General features: G+C 45.5%; 1 protein-coding gene across 7 annotated transcripts; it reads right to left on the reverse strand.

The window, feature by feature from the left end:
• Positions 1-6,603: 6,603 nt before the first annotated feature.
• On the reverse strand, positions 6,604-25,438 carry LOC115573523 (inverted formin-2-like). Of its 7 annotated transcripts, none has more exons than XM_030404316.1 (24): positions 25,330-25,438; positions 21,789-21,986; positions 21,412-21,673; positions 21,097-21,212; positions 20,000-20,159; positions 16,684-16,717; positions 16,465-16,606; positions 16,178-16,310; positions 15,422-16,057; positions 15,211-15,341; positions 14,126-14,187; positions 13,621-13,723; positions 13,067-13,152; positions 12,847-12,947; positions 12,552-12,622; positions 12,207-12,314; positions 12,005-12,075; positions 11,808-11,928; positions 11,174-11,338; positions 8,901-8,985; positions 8,521-8,643; positions 8,040-8,429; positions 7,881-7,934; positions 6,604-7,493 (listed from the first exon to the last, which is right to left on the reverse strand). In XM_030404316.1, the coding sequence occupies exons 2-23, from the start codon at positions 21,915-21,917 to the stop codon at positions 7,882-7,884; spliced, it is 3,282 nt and encodes a 1,093-aa protein (XP_030260176.1). In that variant the 5' UTR covers positions 21,918-21,986; positions 25,330-25,438; the 3' UTR covers positions 6,604-7,493; position 7,881. The 7 variants fall into 7 exon arrangements, with proteins under 7 accessions (XP_030260176.1, XP_030260173.1, XP_030260175.1 ...); XM_030404313.1 differs by having other exon boundaries at positions 7,871-7,934; XM_030404315.1 differs by having other exon boundaries at positions 7,871-7,934; positions 21,789-21,929; positions 25,330-25,434.
• Positions 25,439-26,258: the final 820 nt, after the last annotated feature.

Here is a 26,258-nt window from a genome sequence, read left to right on the forward strand (position 1 = left end):
TTGAGTGCACCAAAGTTTTATGTTAGAAATGTACAGTATGGGTCCCCAGCATTAAGAAACTGCCGGATGCTAACTTGCATATGTTTGGCAATTTGCATAATAGCATTATTAGCATTAATTAGCATTAATCGCCTATACTGGCAATATTTCAGCAATTGCTTGGCCGATTTGGACAATATTGGCATAGTTTTGGGGGTTATTGAGGATGCGGAATCCATTTCTGACATTTTCAAAATTTGAAATGGCAGTTTAAACCAAAAGTGGCCATATTTCAACTCCCAGTGGGCTGATTTTTATGAATTTTGGGTCAATTTAGAAGTTTTAGCTGAATCTATAAAAATAAATTCTAGGATTTTTATGAACACAATAATCCAAATGATGCAGAATATGTACATTTTAACACTCTGAGGTGACATTTGAGATAACAAAGGCAAGTACCATATCAAACTAGAATACTATGACTGTGGCTAAATAATATAGAGAAAGGAGTATAATACAAGTTACAGGTAGAACACAAGAGTCCTGGAACAAGTTTTAAAACACAAGTATAGCCAAAAATATCAAAGCAGAAAACTCTATGTGCACTAGTTACACAACGTGTTACAACTAGAAAACTTTTATCAAGCAAGAGCGCCTTGCACTTCTGCTACTCTGCACTATATAACTATATCTTCATCATCAACATCATCATCTGCTGTGTCTTCATCTTCTTCTTCAGACTCTACATTCTTGTCGTCTTGCTCTTCTTGCTGTGAGTGTGTGAGCGGGTTGCAACATATACTGTCATCCCCTTTGCAGAAGCAGTAGCTGGTACAGGCCTGCAGCTTTGCAGCTACAGCTGATAATGTCCTAAAGGACAGGAGGAGCATCCATAGAGGTGCACGTTGCGCTCTGTAGGAGGCAGTGTCTTCAGTGCTGGGGGGGTTTTGCACTTTCATTATATGCCGTATCTGGCGACGTTCAGAGATGCAGACTTCCTGTGGTTGTACAGAGCCAGTAACTCCCTCCTCTCCGATGAAGTGAAGCAAGTCACCAGGTATTGCTGTCATGGACTTGAGCGCGGACACCTCCTCTTTACCAACGGGAAGGAGGTGGTGTCAAACCCAGAGAGAACGTGCGCAACCAGGATGGACCGAATGTGCTCACCAAGATTCTCTACTGCCGAACTGATGTTGAGAACATTGCTATCCCATCTCTCCATCTGCAGGTGACATGTGATACTCACCACTTCCAGCTCCAATAGACCATGAGCACAAACACATCAGTGTCATCACCGAGAATATGGACAGTTTAAGCACCACACCTGGCTGCATCGAACATGTGTTAGATGAGGGAGACATCAGCTTCAGTACAGACAATACTGTCTGCTCTGCTGACCATCTCGATGTGATCTATGTTGTGTGTGCACAGGAGCTCACCTAGCCTCCACTTGATGGTCTTGTCCTTCATCACTTTATCACGGCTAGGTAGGGGGGTTGTCAGTGAGAGTCGGTACTCTGTTGAGCTCTCCCCAGCTCTTCTCTGCCTCTCGTGGTCTTTGGCAGAGACTTTCTCGTACCGGTCAAAGATAACAAATGTTTGGTTGATGTAGCTATCAAGCCTGCACCCCAAGCTGGCTGTGAGGTCAGCCACAGCGCCTGACGATGGCCACACCACGTGGTAGATGAGCTGCAATGCATCAACCAGTACAACGTCTGGTGGGTGGAGATTGGGAACAACGATTCCAAGACGCTGAACAATCACAGACTTGTTACTGTTTCTGAGGCACCCATACTCACTGATGATGGATGCAGGGACTGGGCTGAGCTCGTAGTTAAAGAGGGTAGAAAGCTCCATTCTTCTCTTGCTCCCCACCACCAGCAGCCAAGCAAACAATTGACCACAAGGTCACATATGATCTTCCCACTGACCTTCACTCCTTTTGTCTTGAATTTCATTGTCACCACCTTATTTGAGATGGGTGCATGAAATCCCCCAGGAAGCGATGAAGAGAAAAGTGTGCTCATGTCCTGCCCGATCTTCAATGCATCTTGCACATTCACCTTTCCATCCACCACCTGGCCATTTATGATATGGTAGAGGGTAGCAGTCCGCAAACATATCTCCACTCACTGCAGCTGCACCATCTGAGTGGCGGCACACACGGCTTCCCCCGAGGAGGTCATCCTTGGCAGTAGCAGGAAGGTGCTGCTTGTCACGCAGATGCCATGTGATCAATGTTGAGTAGTTCTGATGACCGACGGCAAAGAAATAGGGCAGCATCTCTTCAAGGCATGTTGTTGTTGCAACAGCCAATCACCCTCTCTTTCTGCTCGCCAGAACTTGTGCGCTATTAGGATTGGGGTGATGAAGCAAAGTAGGCTAACTTTTTCGGTGGTACTGGTAACATTAACTGTTCATGTATTAATTACTGTGGATTAAGTCTCTGGATTTTATGCAAAAGAACTCCTACCATATTTTAACAATTTAAACCACCCCAAGAGATGGTTTAGAAGTAGGCTATAGAGATATTAGTCCATATATAACATTTAAAAATGAGATATGGACTATATACACACTGTGCTCGTGGTTATCTGCTTCTATCTGATCAACTTACTTGCATTAAGATGATATGATCTGTTCGGCCTTGCATTACGCAAGGCACAATTAAGTAATGTTTGTGCAACAATAAAAGGGAGATTTAGGTTAAATTTGGCTATCAATAATAATGAATGATTATTTGAGATAAATATTAATTATGATAAATAATATGATCCAATTTGCATTAGATATATGTTCTATCAGATTGGATCGGATTTTTGTGTTCTGCGCAGGCTCAAGATTTTTTTCCCAGGGTTGTGAGCCGGAAGTAGACGGACAGCGGCGCCTTTCCTCCGAAATCACCACCAGAGATGGACAGAGTACTCGACCCCAGTACTTGAGTAAGAGTACAAATACTACTGGTCAAAATTTACTCCGTTACAAGTAAAAGTAGCTCAGTCAACATGTTACTAAGAGTAAAAAAGTACTTGCTTTTAAAGGTACTTAAGTATCCAAAAGTACATGCTTTTAAAGGTACTTAAGTATCCAAAAGTACATGCTTTTAAATTTACTTTAAGTAAAAGTAAGAGTAAATTTCTTATTTTTCACATCAATGAATTACTATAATTTTTTCTAAATGAATTTAAGGAGCTTTTAACTCTTTGAAACCACCTGCACTGATGTGCTTGCTTTTAGAACCACAATGTTATATAAAGCCTGCAGAAACACCTATAAAAACTAATACAATGAATGGGATCACAGGAGGACAGCAGATGTTGCAGATGTTGCAGATGTTTATTAACAATCATTAAAACTGTAACCAGATGAACCTGCACCGTCCAACTAACTCTCTATCATTTAGCTAAGTTGGGAACTGGAACCCCCTCAGAGACCAATGTTGTCCCCAGACCACTGGTTGAGAATCACCGCTTTACAAAAAACTACAGCGTGCACTGTGATAGGTTTCCTTCTTTGACAAACACAGCTTGTGTCCAATAGTATTTTAGAAAAAAAAAAAAAAAAAGAGCAGACCTGAAAGTAACGAGTACTTTTCAGCCTTCCTAAAAATTAACTCGAGTAAAAGTAAAAATATTTGTCTTGGAAATGTATTCAAGTAAGAGTAATAAGTACCAATCTAATACTCAAGTAAAGTACAAATCCTCTGGATATGTACTTAAGTACAGTACTCAAGTAAATTTACTCCGTTACTGTCCACCACTGATCACTGCAAGAAAGAGCACCATTGTGCATCTAGTGTGTGTAATTATCATGTACACCATATACGAAGTGTACAAAGATGTAGCTTCGTCTCGCTCTTCGTACGCCATCTTTCTGGAATGCCGAGGAGGCAGTTTGTTGTTGCTGGTGACGTAAATGTCTGACTGATATCACATGTGGGTGTGATATGCTCTAGCCACAAGGAACGTGTGTGTGTGTGTGTGTGTGACATGAAGCCAGGTTATAGAAGATGGTTAGTTGCATGCAGAGACCCTGAGTCTGTATGACTGACGTCCAATTAGCCGCCTAGGAAGCAACTACCAATAGCTCACAATAACACCAAAAACAGACAGTGAACAAACACATAAATTGAACACGTGCATCACATCAACCAGGGTTTAAAGTCCTGTGCTTAGCCTTGCTATGCTATGCTATCTAAGCCCAGTTCAGCGTTACCAGTCTTTGAAGAAAAGGTGCTGGTGGTTACAGGAGAAGGTTGGGGTTCCAATTAGTGTTGTGTTGGTTGCGAACGTGTCGTTCGAACGAAGGAATCTTTTAAGTGAAGAAAGTGAACGTAAACACTTCATGAACTGATTTGTTCCTTTGTCAGTTCGGTTGAGCTCAGCCGTGAGCATGCCGGCGGGGAGTGGCTGTGAGGACGTAATTCACGTTCACGCTGTGATTCGTTCATGATTCGCAAACCTACTGCATACAGAGAACTGTCGCTGAGGACGTGATTCACGTTCACGTACTGTGCTGAAAGTGGCGCTGTGTCACTCAGTCAGTCACTCAGGGCAGAGGAGTTGATTCATGTTCAGTAACCGTACTGCTAAAATTAGCGCTGTGTTGCTAACATCCATGTAGCATCATGTTAAGTGATGTTACTGTGCACAAAGGACACCTTGCTTCACCGTGTAATAATTTTAGTGCATGTATACCAAAGCAGCGCTGCGTCTCCCGCGAATGACTGTGTACTATAGTCCGTGAACGCACCGTCCCTCAGTAAGTGAAAGTGAACCTCAGGGCTGAATCATGAACTGAATGACGGATCGTTTGGCTGCTTATCAGTTCAGGGAGTTGGAGCGCACTGAAGGATTCGGTGAACGAATCTTTTGAACGAATCATTTTAATGAACGGATTCTAGAGATTCAGTACAGTAAAAAGAACTGCCGTTCCCATCACTAGTTCCAATGTTGAACAATGCTGTTCTTGCTGTGCAAGGTTTGATGAAAGTCGGCAGAGGAGGAAACTGGTCGCTCCTTTCCTTTGTAAGGATAGCAGCTCGGTGCTAACCTGCCTGGTGTTCCTCAGATCCTCAGATTGGCAGGACCTCGTCGCTGCAGTGAGGAGAAGTTCTTTGGGCCTGCTGCCAATGCAGCTTGCAGCTCTCCACAGCTTGTTGGGCCCAGAAGAAGGGATCTAGAAGGCAGGCAGCCCTGTGGGGGGAGGTGGAGAGGAGCCCTTGAAGATCCAAAGTTAAAGGAGTAGAGGGCGTTGAGTGAGAGAGAGCGAACAAAGAAGGCGCTGGGGTTTTGACTACCTGATCAGCAGGGGGTCTGTCACCCTGACCAACAGTAGCTCAAACCTCAATTTTTCATCTCGGTGTGAAGAAAGAAAAAGAAAATTTTCCACTTTGAAAGCCACAATGAATTACTTCATTTGTTGGTCCCAACATATCCAAATATAAAAAGCTCTGTTTCGTCCGTCTTTCCGTCCAGCCAGTATTCTGCCCAACGCAGTAACCACAGCGAAAATGACACAAAGTTGTGCAGTCAAAACACACAAGCAGAACTGAAGAAATTTGAAGAAGTATTACATCTCAACATTAACACCAATGACATTGTGCTCTCTTGATTCTGAAATGCATCAAAATTGGTCCACTGGGGGTTAAAATATGGCCACTTTTGGTTTAAACTGCCATTTCGAATTTTGAAAATGTCAGAAATGGATTCCGCATCCTCAATAACCCCCAAAACTATGCCAATATTGTCCAAATCGACCAAGCAGTTGCTGAAATATTGCCAATATAGGCATATTTTTAATGCTATAATTAATGCTAATTATGCAAATTGCCAAACATATGCAAGTTAGCATCCGGCAGTTTCTTAATGCTGGGGACCCATACTGTACATTTCTAACATATAACTTTGGTGCACTCAACATTTCTAGGTTCACAATGGGGCTCTATGGGCTGGCAAATAGACTAATATGTCTGAAATTCTATTGAGGTTCTGAGCCTGTCGATCGCCAACTAGTGAAATCTCCACAGATCCGTTGATTTTGGTTGGATTTTTATATTTTTTTCTGTGGAATGAGTATACTGTTTGGTGAAAAGAATGGCATATTGACTGATGTCATAACTTGGAGGAATAATTGATTGCCAATGAAGTAAAGATGAACATATTGGAAAAAAGTGAGAAAACGCCTAATTTTTTTGCATTAAATTGATGCAAAATCATGTAGAAATGTGTTTTAAGAGTTATTTTTTCAGTGGATGTTGTCAGCACATGTGTTCTGTGTATCTGGAATCCATTTATTGACAGCCTAACCAACCCACTGAGGGTAATTTTTCTGATAAAAAATATAGTATATATGCACTAAAATGGCCACATTTTTTTTTTGCGATATTTCCAGCAGAGCAGACCCTCCAATTATTGGTTCTTAAGGTCAAAGTTAACAGAAAAAACACAAATAAAAAGTATGGCAGACCATGTCAGGTTCAACCCATTTTTGAGACTTTGGCTCCCCGACTACCAACACACACACACACACACACACACACACACACACACACACACACACACAAACACACACAGAGTATGTCACTTGACTTCAGAACACTGAATTTTCAAACACATCAAAATGTTTTTGTTAAAATTCAATATTTATTTTTGGTTCACTGCATTTTTTTTCATGTTTTAAAAAACAATGTCTCTATTTTCTTTGTTTAATGCATCATGGGAGAATAAACCGTTTTCAGTCTGTTGAGCCACCGTGAACACAGAACACAGTCTGGTTCCAGTTCTGGACCAGCTCAGACTCAGTCTGATGTGACGTCATAACGTCCTGGAGACGTCTGGTCGTCAGTTCACACGCAGAACTTTCCAAACAAACTAAAAACTCTTCAGAGCTTCACTGTGACAGGAAACACACCATCACAATAAAAGAATCTGATGAATCAAAGAAAATGCAGCATCACAACATCTGGAACCTGTGACATCATCAAAGTATAACCAGATAATTATCTCAAAATAAAATGATTTGTCTTCTGTAACGTGAACATTTTCTCTACTGATGAAGCTGCAGGCTTTTATTTTGAAAATATGACGATCACAAAGGTGACAAGGTGTCAATATCAAATCAATATTTATTTCATTCATCAGTTTTCTGCTTTCACCATCAAATCATCCGTCTGCATTTCATTGATCCGTTTGATAAACTGATGATGATGATGATCTGCAGCTTCATCACTTTAATAATCATCTTTTCTTATCTCTGATGTTTTTCTTCGTCCAAACATCCACATCAGTCCCGATCAGATGGCACATCAACACTCACATATCTTAATAATTCATTTAACTTCAGTGAATTAATTTTTCAGAAACAGAAGCTGTTAAAAAGCTGCCCAGATAAACATTTGCAGCCAATCAGCCGTCAGTGTGACGTTCTAACTTTAAACACGCTGAATGGATTTTTTCATGTTTCTGTCTTTCGGACACTCCTGTTGCCATGGAGACAAGTCCTCCTCTGGTCATCTGGAAGAACCACAGAAGAAGAAATGAGAAGGAAACAAAACAAACTGCCCTCCAGTTATCTCCACCAATCAGGTGCCTCCGTTTTGAGTTAAAGTCAGCAACGTCACATAAAGACTCTGACCTGTGAGACCTCGAGGCTCTTCAGCCAATCAGAGGAAGTATTTCATACAGGAAGTTTGTTTATCTTATGTTTTGCAGGTGAAACAATAAAAACAGCAGAAACACAGATGCTGATTGGCTGCAATGACTAATGGAAAGTAAAATGTTTGTTTCCTGATTCTTGGTTCTGGTCGTGATGCAGGAGGGTTCCTGAGGGAAGGAGGAAGGTTTCTCTGAACCTGACAGACTGAACTCAGGTGCAGGATCAGTGAACTCACCTGGACTCACCTCATTGTGACACACAGCCTCTCTTTGTTTTGGGTTTGGATCCACCGTCTGCTCCTGCAGGTCCAACACATGACCCAGTTCATCATCACAACAACTACGCTTTTATTTTGAAAGTCCCTCTCCACCTGTTGTTTCAGGTGGATCAGGATCAGACTTTACCTGTTGGTCTGGAGCTGGAATTCTTTGCTGGTTCACCTGGATCATCGTTATGTTCTAGTGTTCTTGCTTCAAACGATGTGATCTCTTCAAACTCAGACTCCTCGTTCCTTCGCTGTCTGGAGTCCAGGTCTAGACCAGAGTCCACCTCAGAGTCCTGCACTCTGGTCTGGCTCTGGTCCTCATCCTCACCAGTGGCAGCAGCAGAGGCCTCAGAGGGGTATGGGGTCTCTGTGGCATCAAACTCCGCTGAAGCTGGTTCTCGTCTGGTTTCAGCTGAAGGATCTGATGGGATCTGGATCTCTGGTGGTTCTGCAGTGTTTTCTGATTGGCTGAAAACAGAAGAGTCGGGCTCATCCACAGCCAGTGACCTCTGAATGATCGCAGGATGATCTGATGCAGAGAACAAACACATTCACAAACCCAAAAATGAGTCCAGCTCAGTCCACTACAGTCCAGCTCAGTCCACTACAGTCCAGCTCACCGTGGACTCTGCTGCCCCTCTCAGCTCTGGTTCTGGTCTTCTTCAGGTTGTAGCCCTTCCTGATCTCAGCCAGCAGGTTGTCGATGATGCAGCCTTCGCCCTGGTTGGGGACGTCCTTCCTGACTGGAGAACACAAGACGACACTGATGACATCAGACTTGAATCTGAGATAATTTGTTGATGAGATTCAGTCGTGAAATAATGAATTATGTTTTTGGTCCTATAAATACTTTCTTCTGCTTTAAGTCATCTGCAGTTCCCTTAAACAGAACCGAACATGCTGACGGTCACATGACCTGCTGGGGTCAGAGGTCAGTGTCGGTCTCTTCAGACTGACTTTAAGGTGGAGATTTAAGGAGGAATTACAGTGTTTGACTCACTGATCTTGGTGGTGTCTCCTCTGAGTCTCCTCTCCTCCTCCTGCTGCTTCCTCCTTTTCTCCAGCTGATGACGACTCTCATTCTCCTGACGGCCAAAATCATCATCAACAAGATCAATATCATCAATACGATCCATATCATCCAATTACTGATTACATCGACGACGAGGTTATGATTATCAACACTTATTTTGATTGCTGACTGCGCTCTGATCAGCTGCTGACCACGCTGCTCTCTGATCAGCTGCTGACCACGCTGCTCTCTGACTGGCTGCTGACCACGCTGCTCTCTGACTGGCTGCTGACCACGCTGCGCTCTGATCGGCTGCTGACCACGCTGCTCTCTGACTGGCTGCTGACCATGCTGCTCTCTGACTGGCTGCTGACCACGCTGCTCTCTGACTGGCTGCTGACCACGCTGCGCTCTGATCAGCTGCTGACCACGCTGTCTCTGACTGGCTGCTGACCACGCTGCGCTCTGATCAGCTGCTGACCACGCTGCGCTCTGATCAGCTGCTGACCACGCTGCTCTCTGACTGGCTGCTGACCACGCTGCTCTCTGATCAGCTGCTGACCACGCTGCTCTCTGACTGGCTGCTGACCACGCTGCTCTCTGATCAGCTGCTGACCACGCTGCTCTCTGACTGGCTGCTGACCACGCTGCGCTCTGATCAGCTGCTGACCACGCTGCTCTCTGACTGGCTGCTGACCACGCTGCGCTCTGATCAGCTGCTGACCACGCTGCTCTCTGACTGGCTGCTGACCACGCTGCTCTCTGATCAGCTGCTGACCACGCTGCTCTCTGACTGGCTGCTGACCACGCTGCTCTCTGATCAGCTGCTGACCACGCTGCTCTCTGACTGGCTGCTGACCACGCTGCTCTCTGATCAGCTGCTGACCACGCTGCTCTCTGATCAGCTGCTGACCACGCTGCTCTCTGACTGGCTGCTGACCACGCTGCTCTCTGACTGGCTGCTGACCACGCTGCGCTCTGATCAGCTGCTGACCACGCTGCTCTCTGACTGGCTGCTGACCACGCTGCCCTCTGATCAGCTGCTGACCACGCTGCTCTCTGACTGGCTGCTGACCATGCTGCTCTCTGACTGGCTGCTGACCACGCTGCTCTCTGACTGGCTGCTGACCACGCTGCGCTCTGATCAGCTGCTGACCACGCTGTCTCTGACTGGCTGCTGACCACGCTGCGCTCTGATCAGCTGCTGACCACGCTGCGCTCTGATCAGCTGCTGACCACGCTGTCTCTGACTGGCTGCTGACCACGCTGCTCTCTGACTGGCTGCTGACCACGCTGCTCTCTGATCAGCTGCTGACCACGCTGCTCTCTGACTGGCTGCTGACCACGCTGCGCTCTGATCAGCTGCTGACCACGCTGTGCTCTGATCAGCTGCTGACCACGCTGCTCTCTGACTGGCTGCTGACCACGCTGCGCTCTGATCAGCTGCTGACCACGCTGCTCTCTGACTGGCTGCTGACCACGCTGCGCTCTGATCAGCTGCTGACCACGCTGCTCTCTGACTGGCTGCTGACCACGCTGCGCTCTGATCAGCTGCTGACCACGCTGCGCTCTGATCAGCTGCTGACCACGCTGCGCTCTGATCAGCTGCTGACCACGCTGCTCTCTGACTGGCTGCTGACCACGCTGCTCTCTGATCAGCTGCTGACCACGCTGCTCTCTGACTGGCTGCTGACCACGCTGCTCTCTGATCAGCTGCTGACCACGCTGCTCTCTGATCAGCTGCTGACCACGCTGCTCTCTGATCAGCTGCTGACCACGCTGCTCTCTGATCAGCTGCTGACCACGCTGCTCTCTGACTGGCTGCTGACCACGCTGCTCTCTGACTGGCTGCTGACCACGCTGCGCTCTGATCAGCTGCTGACCACGCTGCTCTCTGACTGGCTGCTGACCACGCTGCCCTCTGATCAGCTGCTGACCACGCTGCGCTCTGATCAGCTGCTGACCACGCTGCGCTCTGATCAGCTGCTGACCACGCTGCGCTCTGATCAGCTGCTGACCACGCTGCTCTCTGACTGGCTGCTGACCACGCTGCCCTCTGATCAGCTGCTGACCACGCTGCTCTCTGATCAGCTGCTGACCACGCTGCTCTCTGACTGGCTGCTGACCACGCTGCCCTCTGATCAGCTGCTGACCACGCTGCGCTCTGATCAGCTGCTGACCACGCTGCTCTCTGACTGGCTGCTGACCACGCTGCGCTCTGATCAGCTGCTGACCACGCTGCTCTCTGACTGGCTGCTCACCTTGATAGCTCTTAGGAACAGTCCTCTGAAGGTCTTGATGGTGCTGAAGAGTTCGTCGATGGAGAAACTGCTGCTGTCCTCACACAGGTAGACGGACAGATCCATCCTCTTGTCCTCCACAGAGGACAGCAGCTGCTGCAGCTGCTCACACACCTGTAGGCCCTCCTGAAAACACACCACAGAAGAAGAAGAAAACACAAAGTAGGTCACAACATGCTCTGACTGTGTCCGAAATCACCCATGCGTTCCTGCTCCCTAGTCACTACATAGGGAGTCCAACATAGTGGATTATACTGTTAATGACATCACTACTGACGCACAGTTGAAACGTAAATTGAAACCTCCGTTAGTTTGTCCGCAGCGCAATGCATGATGGTAAATATTGCTTGGTTAGTGACCATCGGTTGTACACTACTTTATGCGATGCATTGTGGGATACTTTGAGTCACTATATAGGTTTTAATAATTCCCACTAGAGATTCGGGCAGCACTACAAAATGGCGTAGTCACTATGTAGTGCACTATGTTGGGAGTAGTGAGTGATTTTGGACACAGCCTCTGATTTCAGTACAGTAAAAGAAAACGAGGGAAGAAGAAGAAGTCCTCCAGCAGGGGGCGCACTGCTCCGCAGTACCTGTATGGTGGACAGGAACTGCTCCTTCACGTCCTCCGACGAAGACAAAACTTTCTTCTCAGCGTTTTTCAGCTGTTTGATCAGAGCGTTGGTTTCAGACTGAATCGACTCCAGACTGAACCTGCAGGCACAAACACACACCTGTCCAACATCCGTCCAACAGATAGTCACAAAGAGTTTAGTCTTTGACAAGTTACCCAGCAGCCTTTTCACAGATCTCCAGATCATCGGGCAGGTTCAGCAGGTCCGGATGGTTTTGCTCCACCTCCTGTCGACCACACAAACATTTATAACATTTAACATTTAAGAAATTTCCCCATTTGCCGGACAAAAACATTAAAATTTAAAAACCTTTGCATTCACAGAACATCAGTACCAGTGAGAGCAGCAGCGTGTTACCTCCAGGATGTGGTGCAGCAGGGTGATTCTGGACTTGTTGGCTTTAGTTTCTGTCAGTTTGAGCAGAGTGCTGATCTTAAAACCTTCAGCGTTACCCGTGTGAGTCCCCTGACATGATGACATCACAGGATGACATCACAGACAACGAGTGACATCACAGGTATCTTCAGTGAGGTTATATACACAGTATATGCACTGTATATACACAGTGTATATACACAGTGTATACACAGTGTATACACTGTGTATATACACTGTGTATACACTGTGTATACACAGTGTATACACAGTATATACAGTGCATATAGTAAATTCAGAGTTTATATATTGTGTGAAGATTCTCACATAGTTGAGAAAGTTTCCAACACTCAGGATGAGTTTACAGAAGCTGGGCAGACGAGTGCTCTCCCTCACACCTGAACACACACACACAACACAACATAACACAACACACACAACACAGTGAGACACAACAGATCATACACGACAATTTAAACATTACCATTTTAATTGTTTGCTATATCATTCTTATAGTGACAACTATTCACCAGAATGCAACGGTGACAGATTGTGTGTGTGAGTGTGTGTGTGTGTGTGTGTGTGTGTGTGTGTGTGAGTGTGTGTGTGTGTGTGTACAGACTGTGGCAGGCTCGGTCCAGCAGCTCAGCTTTGGGCTTCAGAGTCTCCAACACACAGCTGCTGTCCTCACACAGCAACATGCACTCAATCCTCAGAGCGTAACTACAACACACACACACACACACACACACACACACACACACACACACACAGTATAAGACTTTTGGCCTAGGCATATTTGTAGTATTCTATCTGAGCAGCAGGTGGTGCCGTTATCCTACCTGGATACGTCCAGCAGCTGCAGGTAAAACTGATCCACTGAGGCCATCTTGTCCCGGTCTGCCAGGTGAGACTTCAGGTTTTCCACCTGAGGAGGGACAGGTGGACGAGGAGGAGGATGAGTCATCAACAGGTGGGCAAGAAAAAGCATAGGTGCAGCACAGGAGCAATGACTGAGAGACAGGTGAGACGGATAAAACACATGATGACAAGTAAGATGGGTAAATATCAGGCAGGACAGGGAAACAGGTGATAGGTAGAACACATTTAGGACAGATGAGACAGGTGAATGACAGATCACAGGTGGGTTAAGAAAAGAACAGGTGAAACACAAATGAGAAGTGAATTTTAGGTCATTGCCAGGTGAAGGTAAGGCAGGTAAAACAGAAGCAGCAAAGGTAGGGGAATGACAGACAAGTGAAGGAAATCCAGATGAAAGACAAAACACACAGGAAGAAGACATGAAGAGTGAGTTAAAGGACCGGTAGAACACAGGTGTAGGGCAGGTGTAGTGCAGATGAAGGACAGGTGTGTCAGTGTCACTGTGACCTCGGACCTCGTGTTTCTCTGGCAGCAGTTTGATCAGCTGTTTCAGGACCTCCACGTCAAACTTGGACCTATCTCCTCGCCGGATCAGAGACACAAAGTCCTCATGGGAGCTGCAGATAAGACGTGTAAATGACAAGGAAGACAGGTATGAACAGGTAGGCCAGATAAAGAAAATGGCTGAGGGACAGGTATGGCAGATAAAGAACAGGTGAGGTGTGAAGTTCAGATGGAAGACACAGAGAGGAAGACAAGGGAAGGGATGCACCTGAGGCAGGTGGAGGAGAACCAGGACTGATAAAAGGCCAGGTGCAGCACAGGTGAAGATGGGTAGTACAGGTGAGACAGTTAGGGGGAAACAAAAGGACAGGTGAGAGGCGGGTTATGGACAAAGAGGACACATAAATGGACATGTGAGGGTTAGGGTTAAAACAAAAGCTAGCAGCACAGGTGATGCAGGTTAAAGACAGGTGATATGTTAGGGACATGACAGGTAAGACAGAGGCATTAGTCACCATTTGAATTGCTTCAGGAAGATGTTGAGGTTGAGGCTTTTCTTTGCATCGATGAAGGAAATCTGAGGACAGAAATATATTCATGCTCCTGTCTGTCCAACATGTCACTATACAGTCCCTCCAGAAAACACGATTATGCGATCGCATAATTCAATGCATAATCAGTCAAAGTCCACATATTTATGCGGGGGCTGCATTTTTTCAAATACGCCGCACTTTCGCCGCATAAATTGCCGATTTCCGCGCAAAATATGCGGGGCTTGCATGATTTCATAATCCCTGCTTTTTCGTTGCAAAAAAGTCACATAAATCTTATCAGAAAGTTGAAAAATGTTGCGTTTACTCCACACAAGAGCAGCCATTTTCCCCTGTTGCCATGGGAACATTATGAAGTGACGTAATTACGCGACGTGAACGTCATCAAAAGCTGCAACCCCGCGATAAAGCCATGATGAAGCCTGCAAATCAGTCTCATTTGCCAACAAAAAAATCATACTAGTTTCAAAAACCTTACAGTTGTAAGTATATTAGTATGTAAATGTACGGTACAGTAAGAGAAGCACTTTGTGCATTGGAAGCACAAGAAGATGTCTGTTTTGTACAGCTGCCTCTGTAAAACAGGATGCACACATTTTATTTTTTTATATTTTATTTATTCATTTTTACAGAAGTTGTAGCATATTCCTTTTGTAAAGCTACAGAACTTGTTTGACTCATCAGTGTTTTGTAAGTTTGAGCCATGTGTTTATTAAGGTCTGAAATAAAACAAGATGAGAACTAAAATATTCCTTTCTGTGATGTAGTGAGCTGCTTATCATAGGAAGTAATAAGAAATGACTCTTTACATTAAGGTAGTAGCCCAGTGAGAACAGGGTGTTGGGGGAATCACTTTTTTTTCTCTTTTTCATCAAACCACAGTTTTTGCAAGTTCCCGCAATTTCATTGCATAAAATTGCATAAATATCCCGCATATTCCATCGCATTTTTTAAGAAAACGTGCCGCATAATCAAGGATTTTTGCCCGCAACAATCCCAAAAAAACTCTGAACTCTGATTAGCTGCAGGATGAGAGGAGACTATCAGACCTCTTTGGGCTCTGTCTTGACTTTGGTTCTGGTCTTGGTCTCAGTTGGAGGGAAGCTGAACAGCTGCTCGATGCTGCAGTAATCTGGTTCTACTGAATCTGTAGACGCCGACGTCCACAAGGATTGCTGAGCTACAGAGAGACAGACGTATGAATACCAGAGTCCTGGACCTGACCCAGTCCACAAAGGACGGACTGCATAACTCACTCACCTGCCAAGGCTCTGGACGGGAGCTTCTGCCAGTTCAGCTTCTTCATCCGGAGGGTGGGGCAGGGGGTGGGGCTACTCAGAGGGGTGTGACTGTAATACGACTTTCCCAGACCTGAAGCCACCTGAGCTGCGATGATGTCACCTGGAGGAGGAGGGGGGGGGGGAGGTCCCATACCTGGCAAAGGAGGGGGGGGAGGGGGTCCCATGCCAGGTAAGGGAGGAGGGGGAGGAGGTCCCATGCCAGGTAAGGGAGGAGGGGGAGGGGGAGGAGGTCCCATACCTGGCAAGGGAGGAGGGGGAGGAGGTCCCATGCCAGGTAAGGGAGGAGGGGGAGGAGGTCCCATGCCAGGTAAGGGAGGAGGGGGAGGAGGTCCCATGCCAGGTAAGGGAGGGGGAGGAGGAGGAAGAGCCCCCACTTCGCGTGAGGCAGGTGGAGGAGGAAGGGGAGGAGCTTGAGAAGATGCTGCTGAAGTGTCAGATGTGGAGGGGTCTTTGATGATGTGTTCTGATTGGCCAGAAGGTCTGTCTGGTAGTTGAGTCTGCACCGCCCTGTCCATGGTTTGGATCCGCTGATTGGCTAAGAGCGACTTTTGGGGGAGGAGCCGCTCCAGTAGACGGTTTGCAGGGTCTACGTCAGCTACAAAGAGAAGAGACATTGTGGAGGTGAATTACATCCCAGATCAGGTCTCAACTCATCAGAACCATGTGCACCCATGAACACCTCTCTTATCTCAACACAAGAGAGGATCTGACTTACGGTCCTGAGACAGCAGGGTGGCCCGGTCTGCCAGCAGCTCCAGAGCCAACCAGACGTCAGCTCTGTCTGGATCCACCAACAGTAAGGCCTGTAGGATGGACAGCAGCTGGACCGAGGATGGACTCCTGGACATCTGGACAGAGAAGGAGGGTGGAGGACAGGTTCACAGAGAGGGAGGGTGGAGATGCAGTCGTCTTTACAAAAAGAGTTTTAAGTCAAATATTGCAGCTGGAGGTGTTTCAGGTGGAGGTGTTGCAGGTGTTGCAGGTGTTGCAGGTGGAGGTTACCTTAGTAAACAGCGAGCTGAACACCTGCTGGTGGCTGCTCATGTCGATGCCTCCATACAGTCTCTCCAACTCCTCCTCGTCCTCTCTCAAAGAGTCCTCAAACGCATCACACTGGATGTTCAGGTACTCGTCCTCCGTCTCTCTGGAGACAGACGGAGATGAAGGTCACAGACTGACGGACATGTTGATTATTGATTATTGATAAAACCTGATCAGTACCTCAGTCTGGGCAGGAGATCCAGCAGCTGCAGGCCTAAAGCAACAAACATGGCAGTCAGAAAATCTGCTTGTCGATCTCCAAGACAATAGAATGAACACATGTTCTCACTGATCTACGGGCCGGACATGACTCAGTAATGACATCACATGACTCACTAATGACATCACAACCACCTGCTGACCTCAAGGATAAACATCAACCATGTGGAGAGAAGTCTTTGATCTGCTCCAAATGCAGCAGACTGGCCTCCGTCACTGAAATCCTGCTGAGTGAATGTAAGTAAAGCTGCTGGTCCTGATAACATCTCTGGTTGCTATTCAAACCAGGAGCCAATCAGCTCACTGATGTTATTCACGTTCAACAGGTCACTCTGACAGCAGACTGTTCTCTCCTGCCTCCAGACGGCCTCCATCGTTCCTCTTCCTGAACATCTGCTGTGTCAGGTCTTAATGACGCCCTGTGGATCTCAACACCATCCTGATCAAGTGTGAGAGAAACTGGTTCTCCAGCACTTAAAAATAACATCACTGCCAGCCTGGACCCTCACCAGTATGCTTTAAGAACCAACAGATCCACAGAGGATGTCATATTCACTGCCCTTCACTAAGTCTGCACACAGCTGGAGAATAAGGACAGCTGCATCAGGATGTTTGTTGACTTCAGCACAACATTCAACTCAATCTCACCATGAAGCTGACTGGAAACTAATCACCGTGCAACTTCCTCTCAATCAGACCCCAGAGAGTTCTGATTGGCGTAACATCTTCTCTATGTTAGTGCTCAACACAGAAGCTCCGCCCTGTGCTGTTCCCTGTGTACAACACAACTGCCCTCCCAGACATCAGGGCGACTCTTAGTTAACTATGAGGGTGACACCAATGTCATTGGCTGTAAACATCTGTAATCACAGCACTTATGCACTTTAACTATCCTTGATGAACTTTTACTCTATCGATGGTGATGTTGTGGTTTCTTTATTGTGACAAATGTAATTATTGTAAGTCGCTTTGGACAAAAGTGTTGGCTAAATGCCCTCAATGTAGATGTAAACAACGTGCACACAGAACAATGATAGCTCAATGTCATTATAATAAGGAGCTGATTGTTGATTTTAAAAACACACACCTGTCTACTTGGGTGGAGCAGAGGTGGAGCTGAGTTGGAGCAGGTGAAAAGCTAGAGGCTCCTGAGACATAGCCCAGAGCCCATGGATCCCAAAAGACAACAGCCACAGTCTGTTCTCCCTGCTGCCACCTGACATTAGCCTCTTTCACACTGCCGTTTGCATGCGGAGATCCTGCTTCAATTCTCCGCACCCTCCTCTGTGTGAAAGTTTCAGATGCGGAGAGGGGGGAAATTTCTCTCCGGCGCTGATCCGCCTCTGGAGGTAGTATCAGGGCCGCATTATTGGTGAGCCGTCCCAGTGTGAACGGATAATCCAGAGGTGTGGAGCGAGGGCGTGTCGGTCTGACAGTCTGATAACTGCACAGGTCCTTCACTCAACTAAATACAGAGAAATGCCCCACAAAGCAACGTTACAGGACCGAACAAAAGTAATGTAGTAACTGTAACTGTCTTTGGCAACTTATATGAAGAAAACAAATACAACAGCTGTACATGCAGAAGCGTCTGTCCTCCTGTCCGTCCTCCCGACTCTTCCTCACATTTCCGCTCAAAAAACAGCGTCTGTCACCGGCAAAAAACTTTAACTCACCGAGTGTTTATGAAGAAAATAAATCACCGCGACCGTCAGCCCTCCGGACCGAGACTTCAGTGAACTGTGCTTCAGAAAACAGCCTCCGTCCCCGCGAGTGAGGGAGTCAGACAGCGTCCTGTTTACTGATGGTGATTATGGATAATTACGTAATTTAGCATGAAAAACATAACTCCGTCACTTTCCAGGATGTTCGGTGGGTCAGGATCTCAATCACTACACATTATAACAGCATCCATATGATTATAAACTGTCCGGGGGTTTTGGATTAACGGGGGAACACGTGGGGAAACACCAACGTCATCAACATGACGTGTACCATCACGCCTCTTTAGGAGCCGCAGCGCCGGCTTTCTGTGTGAATTACACACGTGAAGGCGGAGATGCTTGCTCTGTGTGAATCACCATCGGCGGAGAATTGGCGAACCACCGCTCTGGAGATAATGCGGAGACGCTGTTTAAAAAGGGCAAGTGATACAGAAGTATCTGCTGCTGAACCACCAGACTACACAGCAGCTTCACTCTGAACTCATCCTACGCAGCAGCTTCACTCTGAACTCATCCTACGCAGCAGCTTCACTCTGAACTCATCCTATACAGCAGCTTCACTCTGAACTCATCCTACACAGCAGCTTCACTCTAAACTCATCCTACGCAGCAGCTTCACTCTGAACTCATCCTACGCAGCAGCTTCACTCTGAACTCATCCTACGCAGCAGCTTCACTCTGAACTCATCCTACGCAGCAGCTTCACTCTGAACTCATCCTACACAGCAGCTTCACTCTGAACTCATCCTACACAGCAGCATCACTCTAAACTCATCCTACGCAGCAGCTTCACTCTGAACTCATCCTACGCAGCAGCTTCACTCTGAACTCATCCTACGCAGCAGCTTCACTCTGAACTCATCCTACGCAGCAGCTTCACTCTGAACTCATCCTACACAGCAGCTTCACTCTGAACTCATCCTACGCAGCAGCTTCACTCTGAACTCATCCTACGCAGCAGCTTCACTCTAAACTCATCCTACGCAGCAGCTTCACTCTGAACTCATCCTACGCAGCAGCTTCACTCTGAACTCATCCTACGCAGCAGCTTCACTCTGAACTCATCCTACGCAGCAGCTTCACTCTGAACTCATCCTACGCAGCAGCTTCACTCTGAACTCATCCTACACAGCAGCTTCACTCTGAACTCATCCTATGCAGCAACTTCACTCTAAACTCATCCTACACACCTCACCTCAGCCTGACTTTGACACTTTTCACGAGTTTTCCTGAAAAGAAGTCGCTGGACATCTTGAAGAATGTTGTTTTATTGCAGACACAATCTAATCCGTTGGTCACTGTATGGAGACATCTGGTCACCATGGAAATGACTGAAATCTCGTGTTGAAGCATGAATTGTACATGTTGCCTCGTTCATTTCTGCCAAACGAGTGTTTCGCCTGCTGCTAGAACTCAGGCTTCTGCAGCTTCCTTTAATGATTTCAATAACTTGTATTATTACTGTTGTTCAGATTATAAATGTTATTATATTTAATATATCATTGTTCGATAATTATTAGTCAGGTGTGTCAGTGTCGTCAGTGATGTTGTACCGATGAACTCCTGTCGCACTCGCTCTCTCTTCCTCAGGTCTTTCTGTCCAAACACGAGCACGTTGACGACGCTCATCAGTGTCACCATGTACGGGACGTTATCGGTGCTGTGGAGCTCGTTCATGATCACACTGAAGCGATACTGCTGCTTCTTCACAATCTGAACAAACACACAAACAACAACAACACAACCAGGGACAACTTCAGTGTTTACCTCTGAGAGTCAGGCTGAAATCATAGCTCACTTCAAATATTTACACATGTATAAAGCTTCATCTCACAGGTTCATTCAAAGTTTAAATGTCTATAAACAACCCCTCACTTCTAAGTGTTTGAGCATGAAACATGCTCCTCCTCAGCTGAGGAGGAGCATGTTTTATTTTTGTTTTGCATTTTTGGGAAGATTTTAATACGACGGGCGGGTTCTTGCCCACATGATGAAGGTGAGGGACAGTTTCCCATCATGCCTCAGTTCTGGGTTCAGAGCAGGATAAACAAGCCTGGGCGAAGTTGAGAACAGCTCTGTGAGGTGTTTGTTCTGAGTGTTATCTACAGTCACACCCTGCTGGTTGACTCCCTCTGATTTCTGATAACAAGCATTTTTCTCTCTCTGGTTTCAGTTGGATTCACACGTGCTGCAGTGACCTGTGATCTGACAGAACATGTTTGATTTACATCTGTTTATATCTGTTTTCAGCTCTTAAGACGAACAAAATGTGCAAAATAACAGAGAAGTATGAAGTGGACCTGTGAGCGGGTTTACTGAGGCTCTAAGAGTGTAACAGATATAAAGAGTCCGCAGTGATAGTGGCAGCTCAGTGACATATCTTCATCCATGGGAATGCTACTGTGATTAAAACTGAAATAATACAAGTGATAACAAAGGTTTAACATGCACTGCAGTGAAGGAGTCATGTTAATAAAGGTGTAAATCTGGTCTGAGATCAGGTTGTGATGTGTTCTCTCCTGCAGACTGTGATCACAGCAGACGAGCTGTACGGAGACATCTGATGTTTCTGTTTTAAATCAAGTCTCCAGCTGCTTCAAGTGTTGAGCAGGTGACTGTTCCTTGAAGGTGGATGTCAGCTGTAGCTCACCTTGTAGTGGTCGAGGGCGTCCAGGCCCAGGTGGTGTCCGAGAGGGTCAAACAGAGCTAGAGCTGCCAGCAGGTCAAACACCTGCATCTTCACCATAACGTTAGACGTGTCCAGAGCTGAGGACACACAGGTGAGGACAGGTGAGCACAGGTCAGGTGTCTCCAATAGGAACAGAGAACATGAAACGTGAGTCAGGAACCACAGAAGTAGGATGGACTCCTGTTGACAGAAAGGGTCTCTTATGTCCTCCTGAGTGAAGACTCATTACCATGGAGACAACAGAGGGACCAATGGAAGATGACCTGATGCACCTACCGTGGGTCAAGGTCCTGACATAGTCCTGATTGTCCAGGATAAAGTGCAGTCCTTCAGACGAGTTCATGACGGCTCGGATGCAGGCGACGCAGGTCAGCTGCAGCAGAGCGTCAGTGATACGAGAGCAACCGCGACCGGACAGTCGCTCCAATGCCTCCATCAGCAGGTCCAGACCCCGCAGCTCCAGGAACTGCACCATCCACGCCTGATCACTAGCCTCCAACCGACGCCGCAGGCCGGAGTAGTTCACCACCGTGGGAACCTGCAGGGGACAGGGAGACGTCAGGATGGCAGGAGGTTAGAGACAGGAAGTCAGAGACAGGAAGTCAGGGACAGGAAGTCCATCCTGCAGTGTCAACCAGGGAGCAGCGTTGTACCTGCAGCAGGCGGATGCAGAGTTCGGGGTCGGCGTTCTCCAGATTTGCCTCCAGCTCAGCGTCAGGGTCGTGGGCGGGACTTCCTGTCATGCGTTCCTTCACTGCCTCCCATTTTGTTTTGGCTGCCATGATGACGAGAAGCTGCAGAGACGAGACGGAAGGTTTGTATTGATCCTGAAATAACCAAACAGCTTCCACCTGTTAGAGAGTGATAGAATTATTGTTCTTCATTATTGATTATTGTCTGTTGGTCTCAGACTACTCAGTTGTGATATCAAACGTCCCAAAGACCTGGTCCCCTGAACTGACAGGACATCTGGTCAACAAACACTAAGAAACAACGACTACACAACAATAACCTTATGAAATGAAATAATCACATGAATAAAAACTGATGATATAAAAAGTGTACGTGATAAATCTCCACTCAGTTTTATTTGATTCCTGGAGAACATTTATATGTTATATTTGTATATATTTATACATATTTATGTAAGGGATAATGCCCGACGCGGAGGCCTAAGAACCGTCCAACGAAGTCCATTAACTCCTGATTATGGACACCTCGAAGGGCATTATCCTGCTTATACCATGGTCACTTGCCAAAGAAAAGAAATTAAGACCATTAATTTACATTTTCATGCGTTTTACAATCAAAATATAAAGTTTTTCACAAGCCATAACTAAGTTTCCCTGGTAACGCCTGAGGGTTTGACTAATACCTGGAACAATCATTACCGTCCCGTAAGGTTCTTATGCAAAGGAGACGTAGTTCACTCCTCCAGTAAATAGGACGGACCATAGATACGACTTGGCAACGGGAGATATTCTAGTCCGCTCAGCCATGAGCCAGAAAGCTAACGCTATGCTAGCAAGATTCAAAGTCAATAACATTGCGTACAGTTGACAAACAGTAAATATAATTTGACAGTATGCTAGCTAACACGATTAGCTCGCTAACCAGTCATGTCATTGTCCCCAAATCAATATCAAGATTTCCACGAACAAATGACCGGCTGTGTGTAACGTTACTGTGGCCGCAGCCTGAAGCAGAGAGCTGAACAGCGAACGGGATGTGAGATTATTCGCGTATCAGTAAGTTTAGAGGGGAAGTGAACTTTCTGCAGCTTGTGTGTTACAGTCGCCACCCTGTGGTGTTCAGAGGATAAGACACTGAAGGACTGACGGACTGAACTCAGTGCTGGAAATAAAATATTAAGACTTGATACGCCAGCTAGTGCATTGATTTACAGCGGTGAACAGACAATTTGACTGGAACTACTTAGTAGGTGTCCATATATCAGGGGTTAATGGACACCCTGCAGCCAATCAGAATCGAGTATCCCCCCAGACCATGGTACACATGTTTTGTTTTGTGTTCTTAATGAGACTCATCAGAATGTGGAACATGAACGAGTCACAGATTTTAACCAGCAGAATGCTGATAGAGACATTAACAACATCAGCTGATCACACACACACACACACACACACACACACACACACATTGTGCTGATGGTATGTGAGTGTATAATGGAGTCTCTGTCTCAGTCTGTTGGCACTTTAACTGATTTTGTTTCTGCTGGTTTTGTGCTTTATCTAAAACAGTGACAGCAGGTCAGAGGTTAGAAGTTAAACACTTGTGATTCATGGTCTGATGGGAACTTTAATTTTAAACTGTTCTGTAGATTTCAGACTCTGATGCATCACCAGTCCTGTACAGTCCTGGTGTCTGAGTTCAGCCGCTCAGGTCTCGTGTAGTAATCTAAAATCTTCTCATGTCATGGCTTCATTTCAGTACCCAGTCATGGAGAGTAGAATCAGTTAGTATTAGTATTGATATCAGTATCATACACATGATCATTGAAACAGCAGTTTGTGCTGTGAAGGTAAACGTTTGACCAAATCTGGATCTGAAGGCAAGAAACAGGAAACTGTGCGCTGAAACGGGCCCAGCGCCATGCCTCTCAGGCGTGTGTGTGTGTGTGTGTGTGTGTGTGTGTGTGTGTGTGTGTGTGTGTGTGTGTGAGTGAGTGAGGTGTGTGTGTGTGTGTGTGTGTGTGTGTGTGTGAGGTGTGTGTGTGTGTGTGTGAGTGTGAGTGAGGTGTGACGACAGATGGAGTGGGTGGAGACATTCCTTCACGCCAGCCGTGATGGAGCTGAACTCTCTGCTTGTCTTCTGATAATCACTCTGCTGAGAAAACCTGCTGTCTCATAATGATATTATAAATACTAATACTACTAATAATACCAACAATAATAATAATATCAATGATAACAATAGTGACTTTATTTATTCATGTTGAACTTCCCATAAAGAAGTTAAAGACTGTATTGAGAGAAGAATACTTTGTGTACTTCTCTACTTTAAACTGTGTCTATATATATATAAATATGTAAATATGAGGATCAATGATGTGATCAGTTAATGAACGATCAATGAATATCTATTTCCTAAATACATTTGTAAAACATCAAAAGGCTCAATTTAACTTTCTGAGCTGAGATAAATCAACAGACCTGTGAAATAAACACAGTGAGAATATTTCAGTATTTCTAACAGAAATATAATTAATATAAATATCTTATCAGACCATCAAGAAGAGTGTTAGAAGATGAACTATTTAAAGTCTCTTTAAAACTCAGATTATCTATAAAAATCCTTGTTTTGTGTTCAAAATGAAGAATAACATTTAATATTAACAGGATCACATATTAACACTGAAGTTAGAAGAAGCACAAATGTGACATTTGGGAGCAAGAAGAAAACTGATTAAATTGACTTTGAGTCCTGACAAAGTTCATGTTTAGTGATTGATGAGGACAGCAGAGTGACGTCACTCAGCAGTGTTTGATCAGTGTGTTATCGGAGGCTGCTGAGGTGCTGCTGCTCTCTGACACACCCAGCAGACTCACACCAGACTCCCTTCAAAACTCCCTGGATTTAATGTCTCTCTGCATTTTAGCAGAAACACACATACAGCAGAATATAGATTTGAATAATGTCGACACACGGACAGTCTTCTGCTGAACTCGGGATGGGAAGGATTCATCAAAACGATTTTAATTTCTATTAAACGTCCGTTTTGTTTCGGTCTATAACGCGGTGGTTTGCATCAACGCTCAAGATTGATTCAGCAGTACAAAACAAAAGCAGTATCTTTTCACTTACATCAGATTGTGTGACTGATTTAATACATGCCGAATAGCAGTGTGGTCAATAATGATTCAGGAGCTGTTTTCCGTTCAAATGAATGGAGAGCTACCGACGCTTGTTATCGATAGAGTTCTAAATGTACTGTTTTTCAGACGAAGTTCGGCACAGCGGAACTGAACTTTTCACCATCACAGAATACTTTTCTAATCACAGATTTGTTGACATGAACTCTGAACTTTAACTCTGACAGATTTAAACTCACTGCGTTCCGAAGACATGAAGCACTGATCCTCACCGTGCTGAGCGGCGGGACTCTGACGTCAAACTGCCATTAAATTAACTTCTTTAACTCACTTTAACTCACTTTAACTCACTTTAACTCACCTCACATCAGTGGACTTCAGGTCCGGTCCGTGTCCGTGTCCAGCTGCAGACAGACAGATGAACACACAGACCGTTAAACTTGTCCTCTAACACGTCCGCCGGGTGGGCGGGGTCAGAGGTCACGGTACCAGCCGTCACGGACGTTACTGTGACTCCAGTTCTGTGATGTAATGACGTTCTCCTGATGTTTGTGTGATAACAGCACAGCTCTGTTATAAATGTGAATATAGATTACATCTATAAATGTCATAGATTGCTGTTAAAACAGAACCTGGTCCAGTGTCTGTTCCGGAACTTGTTTGAGATCTGGACATAGATCAAGTGTTGGAGTGGTCTGGACCGCCCCGGGTCAGATGTTATATATCAAACCAGAACTGGTGAGAAAATGGTTCCTACACAGAATCTGATTTGATTTTTCATTGACATTTTATAGTTAAACAAAAGAAAACAGATGTTGTAGTTTTAGTGATAATATCAGCACATCTTGAATCAGGCAGTGAAGACTGTAAAACAAAATGTCTGCTTCCATCTACAGTAAACAATCGTGCTGGTCTGAGGTCAGTGAGGCGCTGCAGGTGATCACCTGACAAAGTGTTTTTTAGTGAATGTAAACAACACATTTTAAAAGTATTGTATTTAATGTGTGCGGAGGACAGAATGAGCTAACTCTAACCCTACTGTTCGAATAATTACTTCCCATGAGTCTTAAAATCAAACGTGTGTTTATATTGGATCAATATCTGCAATCATCCAAAGAGACAGGAGGAAATCCTCACATCAGATATCTGACATCGAGCACAACGATCTTTCTGACAATAAAACATAAAGAATTAGATTTATTTTATTTTGAATATATTTCATTAATACATTTAAAATGTAATTAAACTAAACTGAGCTCTCATTCATCTGTTCATTAATGTATTGATGAC

This window comes from Sparus aurata, chromosome 22, assembly GCF_900880675.1.
Source record: "Sparus aurata chromosome 22, fSpaAur1.1, whole genome shotgun sequence".
Lineage (NCBI taxonomy): Eukaryota > Metazoa > Chordata > Actinopteri > Spariformes > Sparidae > Sparus > Sparus aurata.

What these genes read in the sequence shown, in the direction of transcription:
- LOC115573523 (XM_030404316.1), bottom strand. Translation starts at nt 21,917, where the DNA reads ATGGCAGCCAAAACAAAATGGGAGGCAGTGAAGGAACGCATGACAGGA. An exon ending in CAGCTGCTGGACGTATCCAG is followed by an intron (nt 12,948 to 13,066) that starts GTAGGATAACGG and finishes TGTGTGTTGTAG; the next exon opens with TTACGCTCTGAGGATTGAGT. An exon ending in ATCTGTGAAAAGGCTGCTGG is followed by an intron (nt 11,929 to 12,004) that starts GTAACTTGTCAA and finishes TTGTGCCTGCAG; the next exon opens with GTTCAGTCTGGAGTCGATTC.